The sequence below is a fragment of the Theobroma umbraticum genome, unplaced genomic scaffold (genome assembly GCF_002168275.2).
Source record: "Theobroma umbraticum cultivar Fairchild unplaced genomic scaffold, ASM216827v3 scaffold_147.0, whole genome shotgun sequence".
Lineage (NCBI taxonomy): Eukaryota > Viridiplantae > Streptophyta > Magnoliopsida > Malvales > Malvaceae > Theobroma > Theobroma umbraticum.
In genome coordinates this window covers 4713578-4730754 of record NW_018397259.1, presented here as the reverse complement: position 1 = coordinate 4730754, position 17177 = coordinate 4713578, and the positions used below count along the sequence as shown (strand labels likewise).

The following is a 17177-nucleotide window of genomic DNA, read 5'->3' as shown; positions in this document are numbered from 1 at the left end:
TTTATCTAGGGATTATTTGATTGCTTTCCTACAAATTATTTGTGTTCTTTTTATTTAGTTATATTATCGTGAAAAATTAAGTTTTTTATTCTGGATTACTTTTTTATTTAAATTGTTTATTGATATTGTATTTAATTATTGTGATTAATTTTAAAAAATTATTTCTCATTGAATTGTTTATTGATAACTTTTAATTTTTTTGAATGAATTCCATTGAAATTTTTGTTATTCTATTTGTTAATTTTTATTTATTGTTAATTTTATTTAAAAATTGAGATTATTATAATTATTTATGATTATATCAATTAAATTTTTAAATAAATTATTAAAATTGATTTTTTGAATAAGTCTTAAAATCTATTTATATATTTTTATATAAATCTTTTTTATCTAAATTATTTTATATTATCTTCAACTATTCTCCTCTCTAAACACAAAATTCATACTCCGTCAGTAACTCGCTCCTACCCCAGTTGGGTCCGACGCCACTCCTTTTTAAAGACAATTTGCACATGCTATCTGATGGCACTTGTTCCAATAGGAACAGCAAAGCCATAACATTGCCAGGTCTGACCATCCGCATCACCCAGTTGACCACCATTTGTCTGGTTGGCTGGGAATTCAACAGCTAAGGCAACAAAGTCGCAGCAATTAACAGCTGACACCATACACATCATAACCAAACCTTTTATTGTAGTAAGATACCAGGCAGCAGGCATTACAAACACACGTTCGTTTGTTACAAAGGTGATAGTAACTAGATATTCAAATTCCCATATAACACTACTATTAAAGCTAGATACCCCAACTATATATATAGATATAAATGTATGTTCCTACCAGCCAAACCATAAAAACATTAAACCAGGGTTTTTCAACTGCACTTTATTAGACCGGAAGCAAGACTGCTAAAAGCACGCCTTTTCTTTATGTATGGTGTGGCTTCTCCAAGTCCTCAATGCTTGTGGGGCGGAACCAGGCCTTCTCCTCCAGGACCGAGTTCACGGCAACGTTGGCACGGTCCCCGTCGGCGGATGCGTTGAGGTCGGTAGCAGGGCCAAACACCCCAGTCTGCGGGTGTGGAGCCCAGTACTTGTCTGATTGAGGCTTAATCAGATCATCAGGTACCACAGTTGGACGGACCTGATCATCCAGGTTCTTGTCATATGCCGATGCGTGTGCACTCCTGCGCATAGGATAATCATCATTTACATGAAACATGGGCAACCAGACTAGCCTTCTAGATTAACTTGAACAGTAAATTATGTAATTGATAATTACAATTTGACCAAATTATACTAGTAGAAAAGAGTGTGAGGTTAGGTGTAGATGTATCATGTGGAAGGGTTAGTAACAGCATCAAGAGTCAAGAGAGTCAAGATAATACCATTCCATTCGATTCCAACAACCAAAAAATAGTGTTTGACAAGACACGTGACGCGCTTATGACTCCCATCAGAAAACAACCTCCAACCGACCAAACCTTCTTTTTTTTTTTCCTTGTTCCTTCTTTTTCTTGCATTAAGTTTTATTAATTAAAAAACATTTCCCTTGAAAATCTTTAACATTATTATAAATAATTACAATGTCGGCTGTGGCCAGTCCAGGTCTGGTTTTATAAAAGATCCACCCGACGTAATTTGCACGCCAACCACACAAGAAGTCAATATTTCTTAAATTTTATTTAAACAATTTATTATCATTAATTAAAAGTAACACGTAACAAAGAAGGATTAAAAATTCACTTTAAGAAAACTTATTACATTAAACATAAAACTTATGTAGCCAAAAATAATTAATGTAATTATTCATATACAAATTCTCAATTATAGCCAATATTGACTATAGAGAATATGATTGATATTACGTAGTACTATTTAATTTTATATAATTATTATATTCCTCAAAAAAATAATAAATATGAATTCGATGACATAAATGTGAATACAATAAGTTTAATAAAACGAAAATAATAATTTTATTTATTAAAAAAAGAAGGAAAAAAGAAACGTAATTTTCACTAAAGTCCAAAAAAAAAAAAGGGTTAAGTGCCCCGGGAAAGGACAGGTGTCCAATAGGAGACAAAAGAGCAGTGTGTCCTTATCCGGTTATCCTTTCCTTAGACCCACCCGCACCAAGTACGGCATTTTCCCATCCTGTACGAGATTATCGATTATTGCAATAACCTGTCCACCGCTATTATTTTAATTAAGTAGCTTTTAATTTTTTTTTCCTATTTTTATTTTTCTGGAAAAAAACTGTTATACTATATACAGTAACAAAATTAAAAAATAACAAATTTCGATTAAGTTAATAATTGGGATTAAAAGAGGAAAAAATCAAAATTAATTATATAATTAGTATAACTTAGATTAATTAAGAATTAAGAACTAGTAAAATGATGGGACAAAATACTCAAAGGAGATCCATCAAATTTAGTAATTCATCTAACCAAACCAAAATGATACTCGATTTGAATGCAATCTTCATAACAAATATATATAAGAAAATCATATGAAAAAAAATATCATTGGGAACAATTTTCCCAAAAGAAAAAATACTATAGAAATCATGGTACTGAGGAAAAACAGTTTTTTTTTAACAATTTTCTTAAAAAAATAGAAAACAACATAGTAGAAGCAAGAAAAATGAGGGGAAAGAAGTAGTAGTGTGTCAGGAATTCAGCAAGCACAGTCAAATCAAACGCAAACCATAGCCTTATCGAGAAAAACATTCAAAAAAAGTGTTAAGGAAATGATGGGAAAAAAGGGCAAGCTAGAGAGAACCTGGTAGTGAAAGCAGCAGCAGCAGCAGCAGGCTGAGAGGGAGTGGTGGTGGCGTTGAAGTGAGTTGGGTGTCGAGTAGAGGTGTGGTCAAGAAGTCGCTTCCCCAAGCTGGCGATCCCTCCACCACTCTTCCAATTGGCTGCCATATACCGAAAAACCAAAGAACTACAAAAACGCAGAGAAAATATATAAAGAGAGGAGAAACGAAAGGAAAGAAACAACTGTGATGATGGATAGATTTATTTCCCCCCGATAAGTGGTCTTTATATAAGAAAAAGAAAAAAGAGTTAAGTGGAAGAATCATGCCGATGCGAGACTCACCGCATTCTCTCTCTTTCCTTCTTTGCCCGCCTAACACCGCACCTAACCGCTAACACCCCTTAGGCCAACGAACCGTTTTCTTTTTCGCAACCGTTATGACGGAACTCTAGCGCTGACTTTCGGTTCTTTGTTTTTTTCTAGAAAATTTTATGTTATAAATCGACCCTAAAATGTTTTACACGTTTATAGATCAATTACATCAAGATTATAATTTCCTTAGCTATAATTATATTACCGGTTGAATGTGGCATATATTTAAATTTATTTATAAAATTTAAAAAATTTATTTTCAATTCATGAATAATAATTTTTAAAATAATTGGAGAATTTTCACTTTCGAATTTTGATAATAACTTGAAAATTGTGCACTTCATCTAAATATAATTATATCAATTTATTATTATTTTGTAAAGGAACATAGGGGAGGTAGATGTAATTGGACGGAGTTTAAATGCCTTTTTAGTTTTAATAATTATCCTTTCTATACGGATTGAGGATGGAATATTCTGGTAGACCGTTAGTTGTGGGGTAACGTGGTGTTAAGTGACGGTGTTAGTCATTGGTTGAAGCGAAACGGTTGTTACTAAATGACGGTTTTGTCCTTAATCGGGTGAGAGTTTTTTGTACTTGGACGGGTACGGTCTTACGACTTTGCGGCCCAAACTGGAAATTGGGCGTCGTTCAAATATTAGTGAAAATATCGTGAAAGCAAAGGACCGATTCCGTATAGATTTGGATAAAGGAATTTCCATCTCCCAATTACCTTTACTTTTGCGCTTTTAAGTTTTATTATAAAGCTGCAGTAATTATTCTTCTTTTTTTTTCCCTAAAAAAAGAAATTAGATTTTTTTTATCTTAAATTGAATATTCAAGATTTAATTTAATAATAAGATGATTATATATATATATTAATATTATAATATTTTTAAAATTAGAATAAAATAAATATTGAAAATACAAAACAAAAAAAACGTAAGAGTTACCGGTGATAAAAAAAAAGGGGAAATAAAAATATTATGTATGAGGTAGTTCATTTAAACAATATTCTATTCTTGTTTATTTTATAAGAATGTAATAAAGCCGATACCTTACATGAGAACGAAGTCTCGTCGGTTATGAAATAAAAAAAAAAGAAGATAAAGGTGGAGCAAAGAAGCATGCTTCAAGGCCTTAACCTCTTACCTGGGCATGGGAATGGGAATATTAGGTTTGATATTAGAAAAAGAAAGAAAGCACGGTCGAGTGAAAAAGACGTAAAGTAAAAAAAAAAAAAAAAAAGGTTGAATGGAATGTAGAGATTTAAAAGAGGAGGGAGTAATAGGAATATTAGGTTTGTAGCCTTTGAAAATAACAATGTTCCTCCAAATGGGTTGTTTATTATTATTATTATTATTATTTTGGGGTTTAGGAAAAATGAGAAACGCGTTCCAACCGCGTATGCTTGGATATCCTAACAATATATTCATCCGCCTTTGTCCACCACTTAAATGCAGTTGACTTGTATATTGATGTATTTTTAACCTCCTTGTTCAACTATCCGAACCAAGTCCCCATTTACGTACATTTAGAAAACAATTACTTTATTTTACATGATTATCACGAATTATATTTTGACCATTACCTTAAAAATATATATATATATATATTATAAACGAAATTTAACATACCATTTAAAACATCAAAAAACTCGTGAACCTTCTGCTTGAATTTCGTCGGTGACTTCTCTGATAATTAATGTAGTGATAAAAGGTGACTACTGAATTGAGGACAAAAGTTGGGACTTAAGCATCTACACTCCTGTGTAGAGTGGTGTTCCTTTTTAATCTTTCAGTCCCCTTTACGTCCCTACAAAGCCTAGCACATCTTTCTCACTTTCCTAATAGTTTGAGACTTTTTCATTGATTTGTCTAAAATTAGCCTTGAGAATTTTTTTTGCTTTACTTGTTAAATTATTCTAATTTGTCTTCAAATACAAATACTCCTCTCTACTCTAGACAACCACCACATTGTTTTTCATTTTTTGGGGTACCATGGTATATCCTCCTCCACTTGCTACTAAATGCATTGTCATGTACACGCAAGCTTAATGATACAACCCACAGCTTCACAAATCACGATTGATAAGATCCTAGCCTAGCCTAGGTGTTACTAATATCTAGTTTGCTAATGTTTTCATTGTTTCATGCCTTACAAAGGGATAAGGCCATTGGACAATGCTTTCGACAGAGCAGAAGAAGATTGTGTCAAATCTGTGGAATTGCTATTGTTAGTACTCATTATCAAGAAGCTAATAACCAATTATCTGAGGAGGAACAATAACATCTCATGACCACACCCAACAATCACTTGACCATGCCCTTCTTTTTTTCCAAGTAAAATATAATACTCAAACCTTCACACTCCCCTTCAATACTGATAATAATTCACAATTACACCCATTGGAGTGGATCACCTTTCAATTAACCGCTCCCACTTGGATAATGGTTAACCACCAAACCTTTTCAAAAACATAATCAAATAAGACATGGGACGCTAATGTCCGTTACACTATGCTTGAGTCCAATAACAAAGCAGCAATCGCCATCAAGTGCTTTGCAAAACACATATATCATTATCAAATGCACACACACACGTTAAGCACATGATTAGAATTTCCATACACTGACTGATCACTGACATCTAATGGCCACTGTGTTTTCCCTCTTCACCTATTGAAATTGACTGATTCATTATTTCTTCCCTAAGTTTAATTCATTTTAACATATCAATCATCAGACTGCTCTTTAAATCACAAGATGATTAAAAAGTTTACACAAAACAACCTGCCAGGCAGGAAAACGAAAGGGGAGGTCCATTCCCTGTTGTAATCCTAGCAATTTGGTGCCACTAATGTAAAGAATTTGAAAAATGAAATCTCAACAACTTTAAGTTTCATAATGGATGTAGAAAGTAAAATCCACAATCACAGAATTGATGTCAAGTGATATTGAGTGCCATAAGCAGGAGGGAAAGCAATCATTACAGCAACTTCCCTAGACAATCCGCTCCAACTCCCTTGCATAACTAAGAGTCTGGTTGATCAGTTGCAGGGATGGAATCTCCTTGCATGGCGCAGATTCTTTGGCCTTCTGGAAAAAGACAAATCCATTCTTCACCTCCCAGTCAGGATGCTCCTGCAACTTAAGGGGACAGGTCCAACTAAGCTTGTATGCCAAAGCCTTTGACAATAATTTTTTAATTACTCTTTACACAAATGCTAACCTCTTTGATGTACTCCAAAAGTTCTTGATCAGATGAGAACAGCAACATCTGTCGGGCATCATCAATTGAAAGATAATCATATGCCTTCTCACTGCATCCAGCTATTTCATCTCTGAAAACGACAAATTATGAATAGTTATTCTAACAAGTATTGAGCAATGCACTAGAAGAAATTGTAGAGAAGACTCTACTACTTAAAAGTAGCATATGAACATGGAAGTGCCACCAGCAAGAAACTCTCAGGTGGTCAAAACAGGCAGCACCATCAGCACTGATGTTATAAAGTCATTAAATGAACTTAGGTTCAAAATAATCGTGGATACAACCGCTATTCAAAAAAAAAAATTGTGGATACAACCAAATTTAAATAAAGTTTTGTCACGTTTCAATTTTCTTGTCCCCCTTTGTCATGTTTCAACTTTCTTGTCCCCCAAAACTATCACCATCCATCAAAGATAATCGCTTACCTCACTGTTTTTGCCAAGAGATCCATGAAATAAACATAAGTTTCATGTGGTGCAGTCTGTCTGGCACTCAACACACGGTTGTAAGCCCCTTCCATAAACGATTGCTCCAGCTCCACAGCATGCTTGATGCAAGGATTTTCTAAAGCAGTGGCTGAAAGCAGCTCCAATTCAGTATGGAACTCAGCAATCCTATTCTGGACAAGAAGTCTCAAGAGATTAAGACCTAAAATCGGGTACTCTTGAGGGGATGGCGGAAGGCGGCTACTGCTCAATCAAAAGAAAAGTATAATAATTAGCATCACTTCCATAAACTAAAGGATAGTCTTCGAGATAAAAACGTAATAAGCACATACGAGTACGCACATCGTAAGAAGTGGAAGTGTACTTACAACCTTGATTACAAAATATATAAATACAGAAAATTTGTTTAAATGGGACAAGTTTAACAAATCCAATGTAGCAACATAATCCTACAACAACCTATTTAATTTCTGTAACCATTTAAATTCTTACAAAACTGAAAAAAGGAGATATAACTAATTATATAGAGAAGTGGCACAAGATAAAATTAATGAAGGAAATACAACAACCGAGAAATGTTTAGGAGTGGGTACAAAATGGAATTCCTCTACAGCACATTGTAGATGATCTGAAGTGTAGAAAGACATCTTTTACACATGTTTCCCCATACTTTAATAAATGTGCAAGAGTTGGAAGCATAGAATTTGGCAAGTGGACAGCAAACTTAATCAGGGTCACGCAGACGAGTTCAGAAAATAGAGGATAAGTTACACTATTATTCTTCATGACACTTGGCACCATTATTGGCAGCTTTTGCTATGCAGATTCATTGACCACCCAAAATGGCCATGCTCATGGTAGTCAATGTAGATCTGATCCATAGATACTACCTTAATATTAACATTTTAATCAACAGATTCTTATTTCTATTAAAGAAGACGCCAGCCATTAGCAATATCTTTTATAATATATACACTTTTAGGCCATTATGGTAAATTTCACTCAAAAAGCATTGGACATACATATGGAAAATAATTTTCCAATTTTTTCTGTCATCGATATCATCCCACAATTTAGACCTACAAGTCCTTTTGAATTATTAAACCTTCTAACTCGATGTTTCTACTTAGACAAATTGTTATCCATCTTTTATAAATCGTTATGCAGGGCTTTATAGAATGTAATCTCTTATATATCCATCTATCCTACACACCTAGAGAGAAAGGGGAGGAAATTACATCAACAAGAAGAAGAAGAAAACTAAACATAGATATAAAATTATACATACAGGACAATAGCTATACTAAGGTGACATGACAAAATTCCCAAAAAAGAGAGCTAAACTTTCATCATAGCTCTGAAAGACAAGCAACTAACCCAGCATCAGTATAATAGGGCTTCAACTGGAAGAAATCCCTTTCAAAGGCATCTTGATCCTCAATCTTCACACTAAGGACAACAGCATGCTCATAAATTTCCCCTGAAAATGTCAGGGAAAAAGAGAGAAGTAAACAATGGATAAATTTATAATCTTCAAACATGTAGAGACTTAAATTCTCATGCCTACTCCAATTAGTTAAAACAACTTTCATGTAGCAGTTGAAAGAAACTTTATTTTCCACATCTATACTCCAAAAAGGAGGCTTAATGCTCCCTTCAAATAAACAAATAAACTTGCATGTTCCACATCATATCTGAGATTTAGTAAAGGTTTCATAGTAGTTCTCACCACTCACAAAGTTCTCCAATGCCCTTTTTCTAAAACCAGGTTACATTTAGTTATTGTGCATGACGCTTCCACTAACAAGTTACAATATATATAGCATCCTTTGAAGTATGTGAAAGCTAGTGCTTCAATTAAAGATGAACCAACATACAAAATGAAAAAAAAAAAAAAAAACCCATTCAGTTGAGTCAAAAGAATTACTTGCTAACAGCAATTCATTAACCGCGTTAGGTGTATTTTCGAACAACGGAGGAAGGCTCCTAAACTTTGTCAGCAACACCTGCAATAATAAAACCCAAATCACTCTGAGCAGCACTTCAATATCAAAACTTTTACGAATTAACGAAAAATACTGCCGAGCAAAAAACGAAAGAAACAATATTTTTTTTTGTACTTCCTCTAGATGCAACGCAATGAATTTCATCAATCCCATTTTCAAGCTCAAAGATAGCTAATTCACAATTGAAACATCCAACATAAAACCCTAAATTCCCAAACCCTAAAATAATCAAACCTCCAAAGAAACTGAAGATTTACGACACAGGCTCGATCTTTTCGACAGGAAATAAAGAGGAAAACCTATAATTTTTCTTAAAAAAAAGAACAGAGATATTAGGTTTTGAACAGGTTAAACTACCTTGAGTTGAGAAAGGAGATTGGCGCAGGAGTCGTAATCATTTCTGATAAATGCAGCTTTGAATCGCTCGAATAGCTGCGACACTTCGGTTAACTGTGGATCCATTTCTCTTTTCTCTTTCTTTTCCAAGCTTTCGTGTTGCTGAAACAATGGAACTCCTCTTTCTAATTTTTCTACTTTTACTTACAACCTACAGCTCTCTTGTCTCTATATCTATTTTTTAAAAGTTATTTTTTATTAATAAATATTAGATTTTTAATTTTAAAATATTAAAACAATATAATATTTTATTATTTTGATAATAAAATAATAACAACACAAATAATAAGATGATAACCACTGAATAAAAGTGAGGATAAAATTGAACCGAACCAAAGAAAGATAATAAAATTGAACAATATATATTAGGCCAAAACGCAATGAACATTTACCTTTGAGAAATAATAATATATAGAAGTAAGAAAGTAGATTAAAGAGCTTATTACAACAATATGAGTCTGGTGCCCATGGCAAAACCCCTTGTAACATTGCATGGTGATGTTGCTTTAATCATATTAAAGGCCGGAGAAAATGTAGCTAAGAAATGTTAAAATTGGAAAAGGGACATGCCAATGTCCGTTGGTTAGCAACATCTAGTTTCATAAACATTGGTTCATTATATCTTCAAGGTTTAAGTCAGGTACCAGCTTGTTTGTAAAAATATGTTTCATATTGATGTGATCATTCAAAGTATGGTACCTACTAACAATTTTGATGACGTTGTCTAATAGTATTAAAGTGGTAGCATGTTTCTAAGTAACTGCATGAGTAGAGTGTGATTGTGAACCTCCTTCTTTCGTCAGATATGAAAGTATTGAAGATGAAACGCGTAGATAATTAATTATGTAAAATTAAATAAGAAATTTACGAAATAAAAAAGTATAAAAAAGTTTTTTATGAATCTCTATTTGAAGGTCAAGTTAGTCTTGAGTGTAAAGAAAGAAGAGAATGAGAGAGAGGTTACCTTATATCTCGTGTTCCTCCCTTTTATATTGGGAGCGTCCCCCATGGCAGGTCATCATGGAAGAACCTTCCATGCGTTCTGTTCCTCATTTGTAAAACCAGATGGGTGATTAGCCATTGAGTTGCCAGATCTGTGATGGGCCTCTTGGATATAGAATGAGTGGGCCTTAAGCCTAAATACAAAAACCGAAGGAACACTTGTCCGTTACTATTAACAGTATCCCATCTGGATTCACTATGCATCCATATTGGAGTGTGAATAGTTATTAGATCATTGAAGTTTTTGTTGTTAGTGTATAGTGTTGAATCTCTTCAAGAGAGATGTCTGAAGCCTCTTTTTATAGAAAGGAAGATCAAAGAACCTTGGAGGATGGTCTTGACGCACACAAATTAACAGACTTCTTTGAGGAAAAAAGATGAAAAGAAAACAATGTAGCTGATTAATTGGTGGACTTGAGACAGACGGGCAGTAGCCTGGCGGGGGCGTGTGGCTCTCAACGTGTACCAGCCTTCTACTGCCACTAAAAGTTTATCTAGTCATGCATTCCTATCCACACAACTTGAACAACACCGAGGAAGCCACGCCACCTCACTCAACTCAACTGCAACGGACTGAAACCCAGTAAGTCCTCCCCTTTTATTTCACTATCTTTCTTTCCCTGCCACTTGTTCTTACACCAAGTTCAACCATGTCATCAGCTGTGGTTGCAGGTGCCTCTTCTTCTTGCTCTGCCGCCCTCACCAGCAGGAACCACTCCAGCAAAGCTACCCCAACCCCATCTTCAAAGGCATTCACACCTTATACTTGTCAGGTAATGAATGGAATACGTGACAGAATCAGATTCTCTCGAAATACTTTCATTTCAAGGCCCCAATTAACAGAAACCTCTCTTTTCGTTCATGCATGTATAGAAAACCGCATTGCAAGGCCTGTCTCTTCAAGAGGCCAAAAAGGGTGTCTCAGGCTTCTTCCTAGCTGAGAGAAAGAGCAGCTCCAGTTCCAGTCATGCGAGAAGAGGACTTGAGATCACTGCAAGAACTGCTGGTGCTTCAAGAGCTATAGAGGTTGAGGTTGACAAGCCTCTTGGCCTGACGTTGGGTCAAAAACAAGGAGGTGGTGTAGTTATCACTGTAAGTTTCGATTCTCCTTCTATCATCGATGTGAGAATGTATCGGAGATTTATTTGTCAATTCAATTTGCTGATAGATATTGATTCACAGTAATTTTTGAAATGGAATTGATGTAGGCTGTAGATGGGGGTGGGAATGCAGCAAAAGCAGGGCTTAAGGCAGGGGACCAGGTACTTTACACCAGTAGTTTCTTTGGAGATGAACTTTGGCCTGCGGATAAGCTTGGATTCACTAAAACTGCCATCCAAGCAAAGCCAGATTCTGTCTATTTTGTTGTTAACAGGTTTGCCTTCTGATCTAAATCTAATTTCCTTGCTTTTATTTTTCACTTTCCTTTTATTGTATTAGTTGCAAAATTTTGATGATTAGTATGGTGGAGGAAGAAAAGTTATTGATACTTTCTATAAATTCATGGTATAGCACGCAAACTGCAAGATTTCTTCTTTCTTGTGGGTTCATGGACCAAAAACAAAAGCTCATATTTGTGGACAAGGAGTTTAGACAATTGTGCTCCCGCTTTAGAACCAGTTATTTCAAATGCCGACTGGAGGAACATAGCAGGAGAATTAGTTTATTGTGGCACTTTGAGTTTTTGACCATTCAATTAATTCCTTAATAATCAAGAAAAAGAGGGGAGCTTGTCAAACGGCTAAGACAAACAAGGGTCCTTTTCTTCTGTTTCTTCTTTCCTTTCCCCAGTGGCAATATTACTGCTAAACCTGCTCTGTCATTGTTTTTCCTTGAAGAATATGAATGTTTGGCAACTAGAAGATAAACAATGACCAGTCATTTGCCTATCAAAGGAAACAAATTTGAAGTTTTGTGCTTTTTTCCTTCTTTATATTAGAGTGATAGAACATGTTTCTCCTTTCCAGATAGATGTGTCACATTGCTCATATTCATTACATGTTGGCTTATCAGTAACCTGTGCTTATTTTTTAAGTTTGAACTTATACTTCAAACATTTTTTTATTATAAAAGAAGAACTTCTGTAACGATTTGCCAACAAATATGCCATCTGGTTATATCTAGTTACTGGAACACAATGATATAATGTATTAGCATTAATATTGGCAATGGCTTCAACTTGATGGTACTGATGTCTTTTTGGTGGATTTCATGACTGCCTCAGATGAACATTATGTAAATATTGTATACTTAAATTTGTATGTAGTGATTCTCCATGACTCTACTATGGCCATCCACCCTTTGAAAATATGTTTTATAACCAGCTTGTATTGCCCAAACCGTTGCGGAGCATTAAAAGAAATAAATTGATGTTAACAGTGTAACATAACAAGTTTAGGCAGTGAACATGATGTTTCTGCTGTTCTATCAAAAAGTTAATAAAACACCCTAAATTATTTTAAAACAATTTGAGAACTATGGATCTATTGCAATGCAATAGTTTTCATAACATATCCTATTATGATGCTTGTCAAGTCTGCATTAAGAATTAGCATCAAAGATTCAGTATTTCGCTTAATGTTCTCTTCCATAAGTGTACCATTTGAAAACCTCTTACCCATAGTTTCAGTTCTATGTATATTTGAACTCTAATTATTTTAGTAAAATGTATTTGCATAATTATATATACAAATCTATCTGGTTATGCATGGTTACATGCCAAACTGCATGTGCTACCCCTGTGAATAGGTTATGGTTTCACTAAATTGAGCTGCAAGTCTGCAACTTCTTCTGTCTGGTGTTTGATCATTGTTGCTTCTGCTATGTTTTGAGATAGCAAAAACTATGTCATTTCAAAGATGTAATATAGAAAAATAAATAAAACTAAAAAGTTTTGCAGATATGATGTAGAAAAACATAGATCTTTTTTTAAAGGCCAGCAAGACGAAATGTAGGTTTTTCCAGCATCTTCTCATATTTATCTTTTGAAGTTTATGTCATCTAAATCTTCTGACAGAAGCTCCAGTGTGCTACCCTTGGTCTTTTCCTGCTTAAGAATTTTATATACTAACTCTACAATGAGGAAAGATCAAGAGGGGAGTGAATTTGAAATGGAAAAATATCATGCATCAGTTAATATGAGTTAATGCAGTTGCCATTTAGTTAAAGGTCCCATTTTCACATTAATTTATCTATAATCAAACTCCTTTTTGTAATGTGTTTACTATTTTTCTTTACTAGTATGAAAGTAATGGAAAAGAAAAAAATTCTGCCAATTCACTTTCTTCTGATCTGTATCTGATAGCTCTCCTATCCATTTGATGCAGAGGTGCAGAAGTAGATGTTAGACGACTAATAAAGCGGCCAGCACCACCTCGCTTTGGAAGGAAATTGACTGAGGCTCAGAAGGCAAACATAGATTTGGCCAACTAAGATTCTACTTCACTTTTTGATAAATATATACATGCTCAGATCCAACTGCATGTGTATTGAATGAGATCACTTTGCAAATGCAAAAACTAATGGTATACAGAATTTTGCAGGCAAGAGCAACTCATATTTGTCTTGATTGTGGATACATATACACTGCACAGAAACCTTTTGATGAGCAGGCAAGTCTGTATCCAGGTTCTCAGCAATAATCACACGTCTTATATGGTTAATTCATCTGAACTCATGTGCAATAAGCAATCTTTCAATCATGCCATGTATATTTATGTCCAAAGAATTTGATGAAACCAATTACATAAGCAATGGGTTATGCATGCTTTTCACCTCATATCATCCACTTTTATTAATGTCCAAAGTATGGGTAATGTATATTGTGCCAAAAACTGCTCTAGGAGATTAATCATCCTCTCACGATCCATTTTGTGAATAAGAGATTTTTAAATTTTGTCTTCTTTAATTTGCTGCAGCCTGATACTTATGCATGCCCTCAATGTCGAGCACCGAAGAAGAGATTTGCAAAATATGATGTGAATACTGGCAAAGCTATTGGTGCAGGGTTACCCCCAATTGGTGTCATTATTGGGCTGGTAGCTGGTGTTGGAGCTGTTGGAGCTTTACTTGTTTATGGCCTTCAGTGAAATCCTGTATTCAAAGAACTGGTGGTACAAGTATGGTTTTGTAACTCATATTTGGTTTCAATATCAAATGTAAGGAGTTGATAAGTGAAATCTGCCTAAAGCTGCTTCATAAACAACAGTACACTGACCAATGCAATTTTCACAGTCTATTTTCTTCTTCTTTTGCAGCCTACATATTTTAAGTTAAATCATTTTGTTGCATAGGTTTTCTAAGTAGCTGTTGCCTCGTAAGTAGTGATCAATATGAACAGCCCTAAGCAGAAGAAAAGGATATAAGGATGTCCAGGAACAAGGTTATTATCTGCAAAATGCATGTAAAGTGGTTTGCCATAGGGGTGATCCTCTCTCAAATTCTTAATTCATAATTGGGAGAGGATCACTCCTATGGCATAGGAAACACATAAATCAACTAAGAACAGGATAAATTAGATACATATATGTAGTGATGTTTTGTCCTTGTCAATCTCAAATTGAAACCTTTCTTGTTCAATCCAAAGAGGAAAATGCCATTCAAAATCATCAGTAATCCGGTCTTTTCAACCCTGGGTTTCAGCTCCCCTTCAGGGAAGATAGCATTTCACGGAGTATATTCCTTGAGGGCCCTTGATCCTTCAACACTGCTTCCCATTCCTTTGGGCTCAATATATAATTTTTGATCCTTTTGCAGCTCTCTAATTAATACTAAAAACAAAACTAACATGGAAGAGTGTGAGATTAAAGCGGGAAATTCCATTGATTGATTCTTAATAGAACGTGCATACCTTAAATCAATTAACTGAAATAGACCTATCAATATATCAGAAAGCTTCTTGTTAATGTTGCTGTTGGTGAAGAAACCAATTGAATATAGTTGTTGTCCATCAATTTGGGCTCCTTTTTAGAAGTCAACTCTATCAAATCATCAAAAGGAGAACATGTTCACAGATGTTTGTTCAACATTCCTCCTTTTCTTTCATAGCCAACAGAGTTATCAAATGCAGGGTTGAGTGTTGACCTTTTCTGTACACAGTTGCATACATATGTATATGCATATAAATTGCTACTGCTACAGAACATCTGCATATATGTTGACTTGAAACTACTCTATTGTTTCAGTTTAAGGTTGACTCTTTCGCAGGCGAAAATCATGGTAATACCCGAGTATCTTTTCATGAAAATGATTCCCTCTGGATGAAGCTTGCCCTACGTACAGGGACGACGGAGCTAACTAATTTTTATTAGGGAATCAAAAGTTAAAAAAATTAAAAATTAAAAATTTTTAAAATTAATATATTAAACTTAATCATTAATAATTAAAAAATTTATAATAAACAATAATTTTATATAACATGTAAATAAAAGAAGCAAAAAGACAATAGTGTTTTAGAAAAGTTTTGTTTGATGATGATAATATTTTTTTTAATATAAATAATTAAATTATTTGTAAAAAACTTATCATTTATTTTGTTTCGAAATCGTCTTTTTCAATATAATTAACTAAAAATTAATGTAGTCAACATCAATATTTTTATTTATTGTATTTAAGTTTATAATATTAAATTTTAAACTATAATGCATAAAATAGAAATAGTTAAATATGATATACAGCAATTAATAATTTTTTCTTATATTCAAGATAATTTCTTTTTAATTAAGTATAAAATATAAAACGCATTAAAAATATATACTCAAGATAATTTTTTCTTATATAATTAAGATTAATAAAAAATAACATATTAGTGAAATTTTAAATAACAATCAATAATGTAATACTAGAACTTATATTTGAGAATTAATATATAATAATTTTTTAAATTTTAAAAATTAAAATCACTAAAAATAAAATCCACATAACAGAAAAAAATCATGACAAATTGGAGATATAATCTATATAACAAAAAAAATATAGTTAATGATTCGTATAAATTTAAAAAAAATGTATAAAAACTTAAAATATATGAACAAATAGAATATAATTAAAAAATATAAAAAATAATAATATAAATAAAAAAATTAAATAAAAATTTTACCTTTTTATAATTTCACAATATAAAAATAAAGAAGCAAAGAGAGAAAGATGAGTGGAGAAATTTAAAAATTTAAATAAAATTAGATAAAATTTGTAAAATTATTTTATTATTTTTTAATTATATTAATTATTTAATAAAAAATTATTTTAAAAATTATTAAAAATATAATAATATATAAAAAATTTTAAAAATTTTGGCCCCCCATCACAAAGGTACGCTCCGCCACATACAAGCTGGAGTATGTTGGCTATGGTTTTTTAGTATCGATGTCAACAAGGTTTTCAAATGTTGCTAAACAAGATTAGAGATATTCCTCTTCATCACAAGGTTTTAGCGTCATTGTCAGAATATTGGCGAGAGATTACAGGTTTGACTACTCGCTTCTGCTTTTATTTAACGCAAAAATTAGTATATTTAAGTAAATATTTTTAAAATATATAAATAATTTATATATTTTATAAGGAGAAATTAACAAGGTCTACCCAAGAAAATATATGTTCGTTGAACCACCAGAGAGAATTGAAACCATGTTGCATGAGTAGATTGCCAAGGCTGAAATGTTCATTTCTTTTAAATTTAATTATGGAAAAATATTTTAAAACCCTTAGCTCTAATTCATCGAGAAAAATAAAGTGATTTTATTTTAACATTTAGATATTACTTTTTTTATTATTTATATATTAATTGTCACTATTACAACTTTAATAAATTGACCTTACATAAATTTGCATGATTAACCTAGTAACAAGGGTTTATGTCTATTTAATAATGTCTCTATCAATGAAGCAATGCTTAAATTGCTTAATCTAATTATACTGAA

At 33.1% G+C, this 17177-nt stretch overlaps 3 protein-coding genes across 4 annotated transcripts; 1 reads left to right on the top strand and 2 right to left on the bottom strand.

Moving 5' to 3' along the window:
• Positions 1–671: 671 nt before the first annotated feature.
• Positions 672–3055, bottom strand: LOC110415117 (late embryogenesis abundant protein At5g17165). The gene is made up of 2 exons (XM_021426623.2): positions 2787–3055; positions 672–1186 (listed from the first exon to the last, which is right to left on the bottom strand). Exons 1-2 carry the CDS (start codon positions 2930–2932, stop codon positions 928–930), a joined length of 405 nt encoding a protein of 134 aa, XP_021282298.1. The 5' UTR covers positions 2933–3055; the 3' UTR covers positions 672–927.
• Positions 3056–5852: 2797 nt separating this feature from the next.
• Positions 5853–9420, bottom strand: RPN12A (regulatory particle non-ATPase 12A). 2 transcript variants are annotated; one of them, XM_021426913.2, is made up of 6 exons: positions 9220–9420; positions 8784–8862; positions 8234–8336; positions 6836–7099; positions 6369–6480; positions 5853–6286 (listed from the first exon to the last, which is right to left on the bottom strand). In XM_021426913.2, the coding sequence occupies exons 1-6, from the start codon at positions 9322–9324 to the stop codon at positions 6140–6142; spliced, it is 810 nt and encodes a 269-aa protein (XP_021282588.1). In that variant the 5' UTR covers positions 9325–9420; the 3' UTR covers positions 5853–6139. The 2 variants fall into 2 exon arrangements, with proteins under 2 accessions (XP_021282588.1, XP_021282589.1); XM_021426914.2 differs by having other exon boundaries at positions 5853–6280; positions 9220–9419.
• Positions 9421–10833: 1413 nt separating this feature from the next.
• On the top strand, positions 10834–14507 carry ENH1 (rubredoxin family protein). Its single transcript, XM_021427285.1, has 6 exons — positions 10834–11033; positions 11134–11352; positions 11469–11635; positions 13587–13668; positions 13803–13871; positions 14178–14507. Exons 1-6 carry the CDS (start codon positions 10911–10913, stop codon positions 14346–14348), a joined length of 831 nt encoding a protein of 276 aa, XP_021282960.1. The 5' UTR covers positions 10834–10910; the 3' UTR covers positions 14349–14507.
• The last annotated feature ends 2670 nt before the right edge of the window (positions 14508–17177 follow it).